This window comes from Protomyctophum bolini, assembly GCF_963924005.1.
Source record: "Protomyctophum bolini genome assembly, chromosome: 4".
NCBI lineage: Eukaryota > Metazoa > Chordata > Actinopteri > Myctophiformes > Myctophidae > Protomyctophum > Protomyctophum bolini.
The window spans coordinates 17,047,561-17,065,085 of NC_137865.1; the positions used below are offsets into that span (position 1 = coordinate 17,047,561).

General features: G+C 42.4%; 1 protein-coding gene across 1 annotated transcript in view; it reads left to right on the plus strand.

Annotated features, from left to right (window-relative positions):
• The window catches only part of plxnb2b (plexin b2b), a 204,363-nt gene that overhangs the window by 154,112 nt on the left and 32,726 nt on the right, over positions 1 to 17,525 (plus strand). Inside the window, exons 20-23 of the mRNA XM_080761560.1 lie at positions 6,243 to 6,357; positions 10,753 to 10,962; positions 13,903 to 14,082; positions 16,148 to 16,284. Coding sequence (XP_080617686.1) covers positions 6,243 to 6,357; positions 10,753 to 10,962; positions 13,903 to 14,082; positions 16,148 to 16,284 — 642 coding nt within the window. The remainder of the gene's footprint in view (positions 1 to 6,242; positions 6,358 to 10,752; positions 10,963 to 13,902; positions 14,083 to 16,147; positions 16,285 to 17,525) is intronic.

Consider the following 17,525-nt stretch of genomic DNA (forward strand, 5'->3'; position numbering starts at 1 on the left):
GTGACACTTTAAATAACATTGGCTGGGTTTCCCAATTAAATGTTGGGTTACATGTAGCTTGAACGTGCAAGCCTGTGTGCGGCCTGACAATTTTTTGGGAAACACTGTCAAACAACAACATCCTCGCCAACGTCCTCATTGCGCACGTAAGGCCTCCTGCATGAATACATTTAGAAGCAAACCTGTTTCCCTAAAGCCTCTTTAGCCTACACACACCTGTCAACATGTGGCAGTAGTAAAACCATTCGCAGAGAAATGTGTGATGTGAGTGTTGACTTTCTTCATCAACTATATAATGCGCCACGTCTCTGCGTGCGTATGCGTGTGCGTGCGTACGTGTGTGTACGGTTGTAATGCACGAACCACCACAAAAGGCTCTGCTCAGGCTCTGCCAGTGTGCCTAATGAGGCCAACTCTTTTCACCTGGGCCAGGCTCTGCCAATGGGCATAATGAGGCCAACTCCTTTCACCTGGGCCAGGCTCTGCCAGTGGGCATAATGAGGCCAACTCCTTTCACCTGTGCCATTTCCAACCTCTGCCTCAGCCAATTGAGGCTGAAACAATCAGGATCTGCCAGTAGGCCGAATTGATTGCCAAGTACACTTTTCGGTTTGCAGTCTTCACACACAGGCACATAGGCACATACACAGTTCTCCATGTGGGACACCGGCTAACAGTTAAAACGGGTGCTATGACAACGTATATCATTAGGTTCCCAAGTTGCATCGTTCCCAAGTAGGCCGGTGGCCAACTGCGACAGGCACGTAGAGGTCTAGTTTCATTTAAAAATAAAAACTTTGAAATTAAGCACGGAATATCTATGTTCACAGTGAAAGAGGGTGTTGTTGAGAAGAACCACACTATGCATATTTCGTTTGGGAAACCCAGCCCTTGCCATGTATGCCTATTATACACAAGACAAGGATTACGGTTATGTATTCAATTTTGAACGAGATGTAATTTCAGTGAACGTGCAGTGTTTACATGATATATTGCCTGCCCTGAAACTTCACATTTACCGGCCCCACAAATGCCAGTAGTTTACTACTTACGTATGCATGACATGGTCCACTGCCAGGGCTAGCTTCCTAATGTTATTTAAACCAGTGTTTTAAATAACATTTTCATGTCAAGCAAATGACAAATGAATATGAATTTGTCCACGGATGGCCCCCATCTAAACATATTTTGTGCCAATGCCAGCCGTCCAAGGAGGACTCCCTTACTAGATTTGTGTTGTTCTGTATCTCTGTATCTTCATGTCTCTTTCTTCCCTTAAAAATGAATGTTAGCTTTATATCTGACAGGCAGTGTGAAGTTGTGAACACAGCATAAAAGGTGCTGTGTCCACCGAGACATATTTGTGTTTTTACTGAGCAACGGGAACATCTGTTTTGCGCTACATATATAGCCTATGCATGATTCACATGAAATCTTTTCAACTCGTGCATTAGGAAGCATTTTTAGGGGAGCGCATGTGGGTTTTTTTCCCCACCTGGGAAGAAACACTTTGGTGATCACACACAGCCTAACCCTCATGGTCTAAAATAAACACTTTGGTGATCACACACATCCTAACCCTGGTCTAAAAGCCCGCTAGCAGTGAGTTCCAACACTGTACTGCTGCTGTACACCTAATCAGATCAAAAAGGACCCTTAAGCCCAAACCACACCAAAGTGTTGGGTTGGGAGGACAAAAAGTTTGCAGTTGCAATGAGTGGCATTGTTGTGGTTTTACCTTAAAAAAACATTTTTACTCGACCCTTTGGTGTGGTTTGGGGGCTTTAGAGCGTCTAAAAATGAAAGAGGGGGTGTATTGTATTATTCACTGAAGGATTCATTGTAAGCCACAGCAAAAGCTTAAAAGTAAAATAAAATAACATACTTTAAAATCTACAACATGTTGGCCTAAAGGGTGGCACTAACACATTTAGACCTGAGGACGATTCTACAAATACCTTCTAAATCTTGATAGTTTGTCGTTTGTCATTCTCAAACATTTTCATGTCAAGGACCCCCCAAAACTATATGTAATTGGCCGCCGACCCCCATCTCAAAATAAGTTGTTCCACATGGACCCCCCCAGAAGCAAAGATTTGAGTTAAAAATGTTGGCTCTGATAGAATACAGTATATATAAAGATTTGCGCCACATTTTCGCGATTATTCAAAAATAGAAGACATACTGTACAAGCTCGTATCATGCTATGAGCTTGTAGATCTGCTATTTTTCAATAGCTAAAGTATAACACAATGCTTAAAACACCAAAAGGGGTTCCCGCCCAGAACGCTAAACGAAGGGAGCATGAAGTTGTACTGCAAGTTCCATGTCATGTCAGCCAGTAGTTCTCAACATACGTATCTTGTTGTTTGTGATCAACAAACCAACCAATTCAACCCACATTGTTATTTGTTGTGAGCGTGTAGCTACTTTTCGCTATAAAAACGAGTGAAAGTGGTTAAGTGCAGTGTCTGTGGTTTATTAGCCTCGGAAACCCAGACATTTTATTTCCAGGGAGAAAAATAAAAGTCTGGGTCCACTTCAATTCGGCATAGAGTAGCACAAACGTCGATCACTCTCTCCTTGCTCTTCGATCACTCTCTGCTGATTTCTGATCGTCTGCACCTTTGTTAAATTGACGCACACACGCGCGCACACACACACACACACACACACACACACACACACACACACACACACACACACACACACACACACACACACACACACTCCTCTCTCTCTGTCGCTCTAATTAATTAGTCTCATGTCGCGCAGCTGCGTCTAGATTCTCGTGGGAGATGCCTATGCTATAGAAAGCATTAGGCTAGTGGTTTATAGATATTGAACCAACAAAAGCTTATGAAGTAACTCTATTTGGATCCATTTTAACTCGGGTTCATTTTTGACATTTCCTGTAATGTCCGGTTTCCACCGATGATTAAACTCGCTCAGGATAAACACTTCATTATTGCGTAAGAATAAGGGAAGTAATGCACGTTTACGGCTGTCCTCAACCTTGCTCCACGTCTTTCATTAGAGGAAACTTTTGTTCATTAAAAACAAAGTCGGTTCTGAGTAGCTGGAATATTTTAGAAACGCACGCTCCTGATTGGCTAAAAAGTGGGAACCCATTCGCCGGGCTGAATGATCAAGCGTCCCGGCAAGAAAATCAGACAACTTTGAAATTAGCCCCTTGTAGGCCAAGCTAATTTGTTTTCATCTCCTGTGGAAACTCGTTCAGGTGCAATTTACAAGCGACGTCTGTAATCCCTCAATTTTAAATACGCGTCTGCCTCTTGTTTGTTGGTGCGTCTATGCCTGCGCATATATGCATATATATTTGTTTGCCTGTAATCTGCGTCGATATGTCTGCTGCGGGTGTGATTGGTAAAATGGAAAAGAGAGAGAGAATGTTTTTAGAATTTCATTTAGAAAGTCTCAAGGGGAAGGAAATTAATCACCAAAGGCATGGATTGAAAGGTGGTGTGGGTATGGGGCAACTGGGGCCGATCTACAATCCCATAAGCATAACATGTCGCATTGTGACCGTTGGGGGCTTTTAGATCAGCTATTTTCTGATATTCAATGTACAGTTTGTCTGTATATAGGGTTAAAGTGGTTAAATTGATTTTGAGTCAATATTTTCTCATTTAGATGGGGGCCCCTGGAACCCCCTCAAGGACCCCTGTGTGTCCCCAGACCCCACTTTGAGAACCACTGCACAGAGAGCACACATTTTCTAAAAATGTAGATCTACAAGCTCACAACGAATCACAGCGTGACACGTTGTGAGCTTATGAATCAGCTATTTTAGCCAAAATGTAACATGGGGCTTAAGTGGTTCACGAGTACCGAAGACTGACATCACTGCTACTAGAGGCCACTATCACCTGGGTCACAGTTATTACATTTTTCAGTTGAAAATACCATTATGCACCGTGGCATATTTATTTAATTTTACTTTATTCGGGGATCTTTTTCAAGGACACCCTGACCACAGCATATAAAACACAATACATAGAAAAACTATAACAAACAAACTACATTACGTCACAGATACAAATAAATATAGTGTTACATGACGAATATAGTGCCCTCAAGAAAGCTCTATATGAACAATGGAACCAGTTTCAGAGCTTCCTGAAGTTTGTTCCATTTACTGTATGTGGAGCATAGTAAATGAAAGCAGTCTGTCCTTGTTCACTGTTCTTACGTGGGCTGATATATCTATTGTGTGTTTGTGAACATGTTGAATGTCCGGTAACCTTTGGATCTAAAAGCGAGGATAGGTACAACTACAAACTGAGAAAACTTTGGTAAACACGACGCCTTATAAATACATAAAATTCAATGTTGCTCTCTGTGAACTGTGAGAGATTGATTAATGCCAGCAGGGTTGTTTCCATTGTGGTGCTTTTGGGCACAGGGAACATCAATACAAAACACAGACATGGGTTAAATTATGTTATCGGCCAACCATCTTTTTAAAGGTGTAGTGAAATGAAAAATATGTTTTTCACACTTTTAGACCACATCCGTGGTCCTCATATGAGCATACCTAACAATGGATGCCAAAAAAATGGGTACATTAAAAATGTTGTGTTTTTATATCAAAAGTCCATAAAAATCGAATTTGAATTACTTCCTGAAAACGAAAACGTACTGCGTGATGACGTGTCGAGGCCCACATCGATAAAAGCCAATAAAAATGAAGCTCACCCGTTTAAATCCCCATATCTGTGCATCTGTCCAACATAGCTGCTATTGATTACAGAAATCCTCAGTTTTTATTCCCATTCAAGATAACATCCAGACAGTGTATTACTTCAACTTAATCATCGCACTAAAATATGTATCTGAAAACATTATAGGGTAGAAATAAGTCACATAACAGTAAACTGGTACAGCTGGCCGACTATCTGACTTGTAAACAAACGCATTCCATGCGTCCTGCATAGCATAGCTACCGTCCCATCGCCTGAAGGGATGTCCACCATTTCCATTTCACTACGCCTTTAATACAAATTTAAAGTTTTCAAAGGAACTGATCAACTTGATTTCCACTAAACTGAGTATAGTAATGATGTTTTTTCCCATATTGCTGTAAAAAGGCAGGGTTTAAAATCAGTAGGGCTACCTCTGGTGTGTGTGGTGCCTTTGAGTATCACTAACCTTTGAAAAGTAGTCACGGAAATGGTGAAGTGGGCAGGGAGAAGATGAGTTCTACGATGCACTCTTAAACCAATTTATTTTGGTAGGCCTGAGGCTCATATAAATGCCTGTATACCAAGATGTACAGGCATAGTCAAAGTGACATTGTACAAGAGCCCCAGCCAAGATTTTTAGGGTGTTTTTGTTTTTAATCTAAAAGACCGTAGATATTCTAGCTATAAATGTTGTTCTTTGACTTACCTTTGAAACTACTTTTTGTATTTGGCCAACGTCCCACTTTATCATTATAATACAATACTATGATGGGAGTAATAATCATAGCCAGTTATTAATCGTAGAGCATTGTGGCTAGAAGAGGCATCAGTGCAGTGAGCGAAGCAATGAATGACAGAACATCACCTTAAGCAAAAACAGACATTACGGATTGAGTCTATTTCTACTAGCAAGACAAAATCAGAACTTGTTTCTTGTATACGAAACCAATCTGTCCCCTTAATCTTTTGGTTAGGCTGGTGCTCCACATGGACTTTAAATGAGAGCATAATTGGCCAAATGCCCAGGTGTTTATAAGATGTGACCGCCTCAATTTGTTCACAGTGTAAATACCCGTAGAGGTTGTGTTTGGAGACCTAGTAAATACCATGCAATTTGTTTTGTTGGAGTTGAAAACGAGCTTACGGTTAATTAGAGCCAATTGAAATCTATTGAAGGCAGTCTGCAAATTTGCAGTGGCCTGCTGTGGGCCACTTCAAGCGTTGGGCCAATATACTCTTAATATAAGTACAAACGTATTTATCCATAGAAAATAAATAAAATGTCTCCAAACACAGACGTTGTGTTTCAATACACATCAAATGTAACTCAACATCATAAACGACACAGAGTCACACACTCTTCTAAAATGACCCTATGGTAGACTATTTTCAATAGGAATATAAATAAATAGAATGTGTGTGCAGACCATGGGGATATAATTGAGTGACTCCAATGTGTGTGTGTGTGTGTGTGTGTGTGTGTGTGCGTGCGTGCGTGCGTGCGTGCGTGCGTGTGCGCGCGTGCGCGTCTTCCAGTGGGGGCAGGACCATTGTGGTGACTGGCTCTGGTTTCGACATCATCCAAAGTGCCTTCCTGACGGTCAAGGACCTGGGAGACGACTGCACCGTCGGCAAACAATCTTCAGTAGAGGTGCCCTTTCATTTCTTTTCAATTCCTCCTTCTCTTATGCATTCCTCTCTCTCTCCTCCAACCTGTCTTTTTTATCATCATCAGCATCATCCGTGGTTGTTGACGTCAATAAAGATTCTCCTCCTCCTACTCTCTATATACAGTAGTATATCTGTGATATGATCCCTTCTTTGTTATGGAGGATTTTGTTCCTTTTGGTGTTGCTTTTCCTCCTTCAGAGCCGACAAGCCATGAACGCTATCTCTCTGTGTATCGATCTGCCTCCTTACCTCCACGGAATTGCTTCCACTACTAGAGTGAAGGGTTACGTTTCAGTGCACGGAGCGCACGCATGCGCACACGCGCATGCACACACACACACACACACACACACACACACACACACACACATGGACACACACACGTTTGTCTTACTATACTTGCAAGCACATCAATCTCGAAAACAGCTTGAAAATAGCATTTGGATAGTATTTGCCCAACTAAAGACGGAACGGAAGTGCATGGGGAGGACGCTTTATATTTTACTCATGATAGAGCTTCCGTTGATCCAGACTGTATGACAGAAGCATTTGGAAATTGTGAGAGGCAACAGTATGGCAATGCGAGATTATTTGGTTGTGTACGTCATACAACTATAAGTATAACATAGGGAAGACTCTCGCTGTAAACTCAACCTTGTCTAATCCTAATCCTTACCCCAACCTTTTTTTCCTCATTATAAACCTGTCGAACATAAAACAACCATTTATCTTCTGAGAACCTGGAAAATTGTCCTCACAACAATTTCTATTTCCATTTTCTATTTCTCAAATTCCTACACTTGTGGGGACATTTGGTCTTCACAAGTATAGTACTACAAGCCCACGCACGCGTGCACGCGCACACGCACAGACAACACACACGCACAAAATACACGCAAACTAGAGTATGCATTACCCTTTCCTTCCACTGATTGCTTTGAATCCATAAGCCACCTGAGTCCTTCGTCCTTTGGATCTACTAAAGTGTTTACTCCCAAGATTGCGATTTAAGGTTTTTCCCACAGAATACATTACTCCAATGACAGACTAGCCTTCTGTCAGCCCTATGTGTGTGCCACCCCGGGTGGTGTGTTGGCCACGGATTATTTTTATTGTATAATTGTTGTGGCCTGGCAAGAGGCAAAGGCTTTTTCGAGGGGAAGGGGAGAAATCAATCACGTTTAAAAGCAAATAAGACAAAAGCACAGTAAAAGAAAGAGCACACATTAATATAAAGGACACAATAAAACAGTGGTTCTCAATGTGGGCTCCGGGGACCCCCAGGGGTCCTCTGGTCAGTTCCAGGGGGTCCCCAGCTAAATTAGTTAATATAGCATCACATCATTTTAACCACTTTATCCATATTTTTTTACGTTGGCTATTAAAAAATAGCAGATCTACAAGCTCACACTGTGTCACTTCATGCCACGTTGAAAGCTTGTACATCTGCTATTTTTGAACACTTTTTTTGGCGCAATAATTGTCTGAACCACTTCAATAAGTAACCGTACAGTACATTACTGCAGATTTCAGATAAGAAATAAGTCAATCGGGCTAACCGAATAAAGGACAGCAGCATTTGTCTTTAAGAATATGTCCTGGTCATAGCCTCATCAGCCTTTGGGGTGTCCTTGGTAAAGCACCTCTTGAACCCATCCACTCACTTCTGTTTTTGGAGACAGATCATGGTGCATGCTACATGCTAAATGGCATTCAGTATACTGTAGCCTCACTGCTCGCACTACAAGCATGATTTTTACGTTTCACTCCCAGTAGACCAAAGAACCTCGACCACAATTATTTTCAAATTGGCCCCCAGGTGGCACTATAACAGCCAACTTCACTTTTTGAACTCTTGAACCATTATGTTGGAACATGACACAACTCCTGCTATTTTGTACCAGGCCAAATTTTAGGCATTTTGTGGTTTTCTTTTCTTCAAAACACACCTTTTGCTACTACTATTTTGTCCCAAACTCACACAAGTCATTCACATTATTTATTATTTGGAGTTATGTGATCTGGATGTAATATCACTGACTTTTCAGATGCAATTCCAGTTTGCCAACACCAGATTTAGGTAGATATCCGCTCTTGCACTTTTCTAGTTTAGGCCCATTTGTCATCTTTTGTTCTCTTCTTTTGTTTCTCTTCCTAATCTTTTTGGATGTGCTCTTGGTCGCATGGGGGAGGGATTCTGGGTTGGAAATAGAATCCAACCGTTGGATTAATGTGGGATAATGTTTGGTGTCTTAATGTGGGATAATGTTTGGTGTCTGTGTGAGCTGTTTGTGTGAGCTCAGATCAGCATGTTTGTTTACTGCAGCGTCACACAAAACATCAAAAGTAGCAGATAAGCAAGTTCGAAACTCAAAGCGACCCATTTTGGCTTGTAGATCTGCTACTTTTGAAGTTGAATCCTGAAAAGTAATAGTTTTGGACACCTCCCGACAGTGTCAGCGACGATCCACATAAAAAAAATCACCCTTGTGTGAAGTGAGGGGCGCCTTTGGGGAGCACCCACTACGTCAGGGGTTCTCGACGTTTTTGGCTGGGGACCCCCGGAAATGCCCCCCCGCCCCCCTCCCCACCCCCAATACAAACTGACTGCAAGAATTACCTTAATAATAGAGAAAATATATCATAAATAAATACTGTAACAAGATACAATCATTCAAGGAAAGTTTATGCATGTACTATGTAAACTCTTCATTTCCATTTTTCAGTCATTCAGTTGCAAAAAAAAACAACCCTGCACTACATCATAGTAAAAAGTCTATAGACTTGGCCTTCCACATGACATCACAGGGGGCACACACAAAGCCAGCTAGGCGTTGGAGGGGCTAGGCACCCCTCAAAAAGATTGCGGATAGCCGATCTACAATCGCGATGACCACACATCGTGGGCTTGTACATCTGCTGTTTTGGACTTAAAATGTTATTTCTGAAAATGTTCACCTATAATGATATGCCTAAAGATATGGACGCCTGCAGGTAAGAGAAGGAACGGGTCAGGAAGCACATAGTAGTAGGCTAGTAGCAGACTGCGTTCTTACCCCTGCCCCCGGCCTGCCCCGGGCCCTCGGCCTTCAGTGCATTAGGCAGGCTTCACCGGCCGTCATCCTTGAAAGGTATTCGTTTTTGACTGGCTAATTGTTATACCGACATTAAGGTTATGTAAGATTATGTGAGTAGGCAGCTCAGTCTTGCACCACTCTGCCTGATTTACAGTACATTGTGTCGGGCGCCGGAAATATTATGCTCACATTATGAGCGTTGTGAGCCTGTAGATCGGCTGTGTTTGGCGTGCAATACCGGGACACAGCACAGTATCAATCAGGCTTTGCTTTTACAAAGCTCCACTTTTAAGTCCCTGCCTCCCCGGGGGGACAAGGCAACGATGCTTGGAAAGACGTGTGTCTGCAACAAAACTAGCAGCCAGTCGATACATTTATCTCTAAAGACCCTGGCTGGTCAAGCTCATAAGCTTCTCTCCTGGTTGGAGTTTTTTGTCCACTAAACTTGTTTCAAAGATTTCTTTTAGTCATTATGGCTGCTGGCGCATGGACGGACATGTAATTAATTATATTTAGCGGCTTACACACAAGAAACAGTAAAAATGTGTTTGTTATTGCAATGCATGCTCTCTGGTTTTAAATTAGCTCCATGTGGATCTACTTATTTTCTGTGTTGCAATTTTCCCTTCGTTGTCAATAGCATTTAATGTTTGTATTGCAGACATTTTGTGGGGACAAAAGCTGTATATAGGAGGGGCTACAGCGCCCCTCAAAAATGTAAATATACAAAGACATAGGTGCTAGCCCCTCCTATGTCTAGCTTTCCAGGTTTGTGTGACCCAAACATTGGCTTGTGACTGGCTGATCACCCCATAACCATGATTTGATTGGCTGAGCAAAGTACATCGGCAAAAGTGATTGGCCGGCCCGAAATTACATTTGTGATGATTTGATTGGCTGAGCACGGAATGTGATGGTTGATGATAAGAGCGCCCCTCACTTCACACGGGGGAGTGATTTCTTTTGGCTACAAGTCCTACATTTAGTGACTGGGGTAACCAGTCCTACATTTAGCCAGCAAAAAACGGGTGTTTCTTCCCGAACAAAAAGGCGTTTCTTCAAATTGTTGACGTTTCACTATTTTTGATGATTGGTTCACTAACGCTCCCCAAGTTCCCATGCTCTGGAGGGGTCTGGATAGAGCTACGCTTTTTGACTTAAAATGGTGATATCACTTGGACGGGGGACGACTCGTTGGATCCGGAGCGGCGAGGCGCCTCCCAAAGGTCCCTGACGAGTCTGTCTCTGATCAGCCATAATTGACATTTAATGTAATTTGTTCTTTCTCCTCCGTCCAGTACCGTCAGGAAGCGCACAGCAAGAACGACACAGTGATCCAGTTCCTGTCGCCCACGGTGAACCGCTCCTACGACGGCCAGCTGTTCAGGGCCTGCATCCACCTGGGCAACTGGGTGAGGGAGCTGAGACCCTTCCACTACCACCCAGACCCCGAGTTCTACGAGCTGACCAAGAAGGTCATCACCGAGGCCAGCATCATCATCGTGACGGTGAGAGTCCTTATTTCAGCTCAGAGACGGTGGTGGGAAAAGTACTCACAGTTTTTACTTGAGTAAAAAGTATCAATTCTTTCCAATGGGCAAAATGTATAGGGTTGAAGTGAGTAATATACGTTTTGTAATAATGATCAAAATCTACAAAGTAACTAGCAACTAAAGTTTCCAAATAAATGTAGTGGAGTAAAAGTACAATATTTGTCTCTGATATGTAGTGGAGTAGAAGTAAAAGTATTGGAAATTGGAAATATTCAAGTACAGTAGTTGTACTGTACTTAGTTACTTTCCACTTAGAATTGTGTAACCACTTAGAACTTATGTAACAAAAAACACTCTTTGTTAAAGTACTATATTCCCAGGAGTACCCATTTGGAACTATTCTAATTCAAATTTTGTCTGCTAAATTCCAATTTAATTTGTTTTATCTGTATCCAATTATATTTCTGTTTACTGACTACCATTACTGAACAAATACAAACAACAAAGAAAATGTGCACTAAATGGGGTGGCCAGGGTTAATAGCCTGCAGGCTTCCCAAAAACAAAGCAAGTTCTCTGGAGATAACACTAGTTTTTACTCGCTGCAGCTCTGCTTTGAGTGCTGAACCCATGAGCAGACCCATATCCACTGTATGTATACAGTGCTGCGATGCGGTGACCTTTACCACGGATCACACTCTGTGTTTACATCAACCTTTCACATGCTTTGACATAATTTGTCTCCCAGTTGTCACCCAGTTGACTGTGTGTGTGTGTGTGTGTGTGTGTGTGTGTGAGCGTGCGTGCGTGCATACGTGCGCTATCTCTTCAAGAATTAATGGCCATCTGGTTGTTTGTATAGTGTTTCACAGAGGGATTATAGAGGTTTAGACACTCTCCATAATCTCCTCAGACAAACTTCCAAACTTCAGAAGTGTCCATGGTACTGTATGTTTCTGGGCAGATTGCAGAAATAAAACTACATTAAAGCAAGAGCCTCTGACCAGTCAGTCACACACCAGAGTTGGAAGACATACTCACAATTAGTATCAATGCTGCAATGTGGAAACCGTAAACACTCTGTTAAAAGTAAAAGTCCATTATTAAAAATGCACCTGAGTAAAAGTACAAAAGTTATTGGCATCAAAATATACTTAAAGTATGTGTTATGCGGAATGTCCCAATGTATACAAATATTTGAAAATAGTAGATGTACAAGCTCACAACATGTCACATTGCAACGCGTTGTGAGCTTGTAGCCTACAGTAGATCTGCGATTTTCAAATAGCCAAAGCCACATGTATGTTTTGTAATAATAATCAAAATCTACAAAGTAAGGGGTAACAAAAATAAATAAATGATTGTATCCGAGTAAAAAGTACAATATTTGTCAATATTTGTCCCTGAGATGTAGTGGCGTATAGTACTGAATAATATAGTATTGACAATAATTGGAAATACTCTAGTAAAGTAAAAGTACCTGAGAATTGTACTTAAGTGCAATTCTTGAGTACATGTACTTACAGGTAGTTACTTTCCACGGTTCCACCACTGGTCACACACTATATTTGCGTTGGTTTCTCTGCGATGGTGTTCAGCTAATTAGGACATCTCGGAGGGGCTGCTGTGCTGAAACAAACTTTGGCTGAAACAAACTTTGACTGAAACAAACTTTGGCAGAAACAAACTTTGGCTGAAACAAACTTTGGCTGAAACAAACTTTGGCTGAAACAAACTTTGGCAAGGCACTGCGTTTTTTAATTTTGTTCTTGTTGAAGCAAAGCAAAACTAAAATCTAAGTTTGTCATTTTGTTTGGAGTATATGCAGGCTTTAATGGGTTTAAGAAACTGAAAGCCCTCAGAGCTGCAGTTGTGAGGGTTTTCATGCATTACTAAAGAATGCCTGAGGCACTTTGCACAGTGAGCTGAACATCATTTAGATAATAACTTTTTTTTTACATAATGGGGACTATATTAGATTATGACAGCACTTACTGTAACTCCTTAAAGGAGATATAACATTTTTTAAGTATTAAATTCTGCAACCAGTCTACTCTTTCAGCTATACAGTAACTACAGTATAATTCACTTTCAGCTTATCCTCTGCCATTTGTCGGTATTAGTTTGCACTAATTTACTCTGCTGCAGTATGGAGTACACGGGTGGCTAAATAGCTCATGAATTGGAGAAATGAAAAGAACACAATCTGGCTCCTGCTTCAGAGCTCACAGATAGACATGGATGGCTCTTGGTGTTTGCTGTCATTAATCCTCCTTGGGGACATTATAGGCAAGAGGAACATCTGCTGAAGTTGTCCATGTCTGTCTGTCATACGCTGCACCGCAGTCACTCTGAGCAGTGCAGCCTTCAGAAGAATGTCAAGGAGGTGTGTGTGTGTGTGTGTGTGTGTGTGTGTGTGTGTGTGTGTGTGTGTGTGTGTGTGTGCACACACTCGTGTGCGCGTGCATGTGTGTGCGAGTGTGCGTGCGCACAACTGCACATATTTACCTGCTCTAATCAGGTGACAGTGTACAAAAGGGATTAAAAAGTTTTAACTCTCCCACCAGCATATTGTCTCTGTCGGGGGGAAAACCTCATGCAGAATGTCCAAAAGTGTTCAAATTCAAAAATAGCAAAAGTAGCAAATAGACGAGCTCGATCTGCTATTTTTTACTCTTTTGTGTGACGTTGTACTATGATCAAGTAGGACGTTAACACTTGATGGCTATGATGCTAAAGACGTGTCCACACATCCTATCAAATATAGCCATGGGGGGGGGCCTGCCCTCTGGGCCGTGTGGGCATGTCTTAACACTTATCACTGGTGTTGGTGGTGTTGTTGTTGTTTATGTTTCCATGGGGGGGCCTGCCCTCTGGGACGTGTGGGCATGTCTTAACACTCATCACTGGTGTTGGTGGTGTTGTTGTTGTTTATGTTTCCGGCGCCGCCGTGCAGGGTCGAGGTTTCTCCAACGCCATGACCGCCAAGGAGGCCCAGGCGTACGTGGGCGACGTCCGCTGTGTGGTCAACACCCTGCTGGACGAGAAGCTGATCCTGGACCCGCCGCCCACCCAGCCCAACGCCCGCTCCAAGCGCCACCGCCGAGACACCGGCTCTGAGCCGCTGGACCTGCTGGTATAACCATGACCACACCAAACAATCACATGCTGTACTGACAGATGGATAGTATACGCACACACACACACACAGCACACACCTAGGGTTTGCCAGCCAACCGCCTCCTCCTTGCAATACAGAATTGTCCCCTTATTGGGAAACTGAAAAGACGTGTCGCTTATTCAATACGGGATAACATAAAGTGTACATCCCTTATCAGTTCAGTAAGGCTTATTGCACTGATACGGGATACACTTTTATGTTCCTTATTTTTGAGAATCAATCAATGACACGCAAGTATATTGGTTCAAAAGTATGATGACTCAGATCTGTCAAAATGTGTCTGACTTTTTCAAAAATAGCAGATCTACAAGCTCACGACACGTCTACGGTAACTTCCTACAGCAACTTTCCACCACTGGTAGGAATGAATGCCTTAACAGGCCGACAACCGTCCTTATTTACTCTGAATCTATGCTGGCTCCGTGCAGATTGATCATAGAGGTGAAGTTCTGGCCTAATTTCTGACTTCACCATGCATCTCGTTTAGAATATTAACGCTTCTAGACGAGAAGCTTTCTGTGTGGGTTTGTGTGTTTGCACACATAGAACACGTCATAAGAACACGTGTATCATTCATTTGCACTAGACATGGGTGGGCGTGCCGGGCCGAACACCTTAGGACCCCTCTTTTCAACTATCTCCTAGCCACAGGCCGGCAATTACATTTAATTACAGCTCAGCCACCGCTTTTGATGAATGCAGTATACCCTCTCCCACTGCTAATCCCTCTAAGTGAGCTATTGTTTCATTTATCTGGCTGAAATGACTGTGGGAAGAAATTACACCCACGGACTATTAATAGTGGTGAATTCCTGTGTAAAACAAAAACATAAAAGGAAGTGCTCGACAACAAAGTGCTGAGCACAGCAGTACACAGCTACACACACACTGTATTTAGCGCTTCATTGGATTGATGTGGCAGTTTTCCACACCTTAATTATCGTGTTACCATGATGCCACTTATGTTATTTTCCCGATGTTCCGTCCAACACCAACAAAAATACTGAAAAACTACAGTGTCAGTGAATTGCTCAGTTGGTTTATACACAAAATATTTCATATTAAGCTTTTTATCATTATTTTATCCTATAATTGGACACTAGCGGCCCGAACCTCAACAGTTACATCATGTAACTGTTGAGGTTCAATGGAGCTGGATTTAAAAATCCCATAGCTGGTGGGGACGGAGGCGCTTTCATATATGGAGTATACGGTTAGCACCTTTAGTACCTTTAGCTTTAGCTCCAATTTTCACCTCTGCCCCAATTTTTCCACAACGGCCTGCTATAGCGCCATCATGAGACAGATTTTTGCAAAACACATTTCTTTATATTACTCGTGCACATTTTATCCATACATCGGTATACACTATCTCTATAATCATGTGATCAACACAGGCCTGTCCGCTTCCCCATATTCCATCCCCATTGGCTAAGATTGCCTTCCAAAGTTTGCAGGTTTGGTCCGTTTTGAAGGAATGCCTCAAATCATGAACACAGCGTGCATTTTCTGTGACATTATGCACACACATTCCCACTAAGCCGAGGAAGAAATGCCACTTAAAACAATTCAAATCAGCCTCATGGTGGCGCTATAACAGGCCAATTCATGTTTTCACCTATAACTGCACCGAGCTGTGAAAAACCTTTGCCCAGTATCTCCCACATCGGCCGGTTATAACGCCATCATGAGGCCAATATTTCTTTACTCGTACAGATTTTATCCATACGTACATCACGCAAATCGTTATACACTATCTCTATAGTCATGTGTTCAACACAGATCTGTTAGATTTTTCATATATTACTCCTACACATTTTTATCACAAATGATATATTATCCTGTTCCCCGAGGAGCACATTTTATAGTTGTTATATTCTTTTTACTTTGAAATGTTGAGAGTTGCCTCAGAGTTATTGCACTGTAATATGTGTAAAAAAAATAGATGCTGCCAAAATATCGGGAATGCCTCTTAACGACTGCTTCGTGGGTGTTCTTCTCCTTTGCATCTCCCACACAGATCAAGTTTGGCAAAGGGGAGTGGGTGGTGGGCTCTGTGCACTACGAGAGGAAGTATGAGGTGCCTCTCTACATCATCATCCCTGCTGTCATCGTCCCCATGCTGCTCATCATCGCCGTCTCTGTCTACTGCTACAGGTACAGACCGAGCACTTGCTATAGCCTTGACGACCATGCAGCCTTATGCAAAGGTTAACACCCTACGGAGGTCTCCGTCCTATCAAATAGTTACGCTCATCACTCAGGACGGAGATTAATCACAGGACGGAACATTAATGATATCATAACCGAGCGCACCACTCCACAGGCTGGGAGCGCCTGTTGGGCAACATTCGATGTCATTTCCGGTTGGGACGTCATCCAAAGTGGTCCCCCTCCATTTTAGTGGATGAGATCGAAAAACTTAAAACGTGAATGACTCTTGATCTAAATCAATCCATCCAGTTCTAACCAAAGATTATGTTTTTGACGGCCCATCGCGGTCCCGTCGCTTGTCGCGTTAGAAGTAATGATACTTCCTGTTGTTGTCTATAGCCTCCGGGGTGTTTTGGCTACATCTAGCTACTTCAGCTACGTCCAAGCAGAGTAATATAGTAAGAGAGTGGCGACACTAGCGTTGACTCCCATTGTAACAATGGAATGCGGAAGTGCTCATTCTATCTCAATGGGATAGTTCCAGCCATAGGAGCAATGTTTGGCACTATAGCCCATATATCGACACCCGCTTTGCAGCGAGAGAAAAGCGTGTCGCTACTCTCCTACTCTACACTCTGCGTCCATGATGGCGCCTTGTGCACCTTGAAATGGGCCCTGAAGAAACAAATCGCTGGGCGTCCTGATTTAATGGTTACATTAAATCACCCCCGGGCGTCATGTATTTTAGATAGCATGTTATGTAGACCGATGCTAGGTTCATTTGATGATCTGGCATCCTATAGTTTATATACTTTCAATGTACCTATTATGTTAATTTTATTATGTTAATCATATTATGATTAACTATTTAATTATTTATTTATATTATAACCACCACAATGCTGCTGGAAGTTTACTAGTGCACTAACAGAGTACTTTCATGCAGTCTATTGGCTCTTTTCACCTACAATAATAGTCAGAGCGGAGTGAACCGTACTCTGCTGTGAAACACATCATTTCACGGGTTCTGAATTAGTTTCCATGCTACTGGGTTTCAGAAGAGAAGTTGAAAAGGTTTGGGAATCCCCGAGATAAACAGTAGTTTTCACCTCCTCCTCACCATGGCCCCACTAGACTGAATGTTCAGTCAGCGAGGTCTGCCGGTTTAGAGACGTGATGTTTGGAGCGGTGGGATTAATCAGAGCAAGCGGAACAGCGTGCCGGTGGAGTGATACGTGTGTGTA